This window comes from Egretta garzetta, unplaced genomic scaffold (assembly GCF_000687185.1).
Source record: "Egretta garzetta isolate BGI_Z169 unplaced genomic scaffold, ASM68718v1 scaffold215, whole genome shotgun sequence".
Lineage (NCBI taxonomy): Eukaryota > Metazoa > Chordata > Aves > Pelecaniformes > Ardeidae > Egretta > Egretta garzetta.
The window spans coordinates 7335769-7336332 of record NW_009259719.1 but is presented as its reverse complement, the minus strand read 5'-3'; the positions used below and the strand labels follow the sequence as shown (position 1 = coordinate 7336332).

Sequence of the window (564 nt, the reverse complement as noted above, 5' to 3'; positions counted from 1 at the left end):
ATTAAAATACACAATATTTTTATTCAAACGGCGATTGAATAAAATATTGTTTGTGCCCCCCTTCCCCCTTTCCACCCAACCCCCTTTTTTTTTGTTTGTTGTTTTTTTGTTTGTTGTTTTTCTTGCTTTCTCTCTATGGTGGATTCACACAGTACCAAACATCAAAATGAAGGGCAAGTATTTTCAGTCTCAGACCACTCACCTTCACCACCCCGTCCCCCGCCCCGTGTCCAGTCCCCCCCTCAGCCCCCCACCCCCCCCGGCTCTGCCCGCCGTGCCGTGCATGCCCCCTAACTCAGTGAGGACATTTCGATATCAAGACTGTTGCAACTGTTTGCTACTGACTCTCATTTTCCTTTGGAGTATTGAATATATATATATATATTTCTATAGTTATATCTTTGCTTTTTTTTTTTATTCTTATTTCACTGTGGCCTTTTCCTTCTGTTACTGGGTTTTTCTTTCTTTTTTTTCATGTCGTTTTTTGCAAGAGGTTTCCTTTTGGTATGATTATGATACACAATATTTTTATTCAAACGGCGATTGAATAAAATATTGTTTGTG

General features: G+C 39.7%; 1 protein-coding gene across 1 annotated transcript in view; it reads left to right on the top strand.

Moving 5' to 3' along the window:
* CACNA2D2 (calcium voltage-gated channel auxiliary subunit alpha2delta 2) overlaps positions 1-564 on the top strand; it is a 209305-nt gene that overhangs the window by 199041 nt on the left and 9700 nt on the right. The window contains exon 21 of the mRNA XM_035894677.1: positions 153-173. Coding sequence (XP_035750570.1) covers positions 153-173 — 21 coding nt within the window. The remainder of the gene's footprint in view (positions 1-152; positions 174-564) is intronic.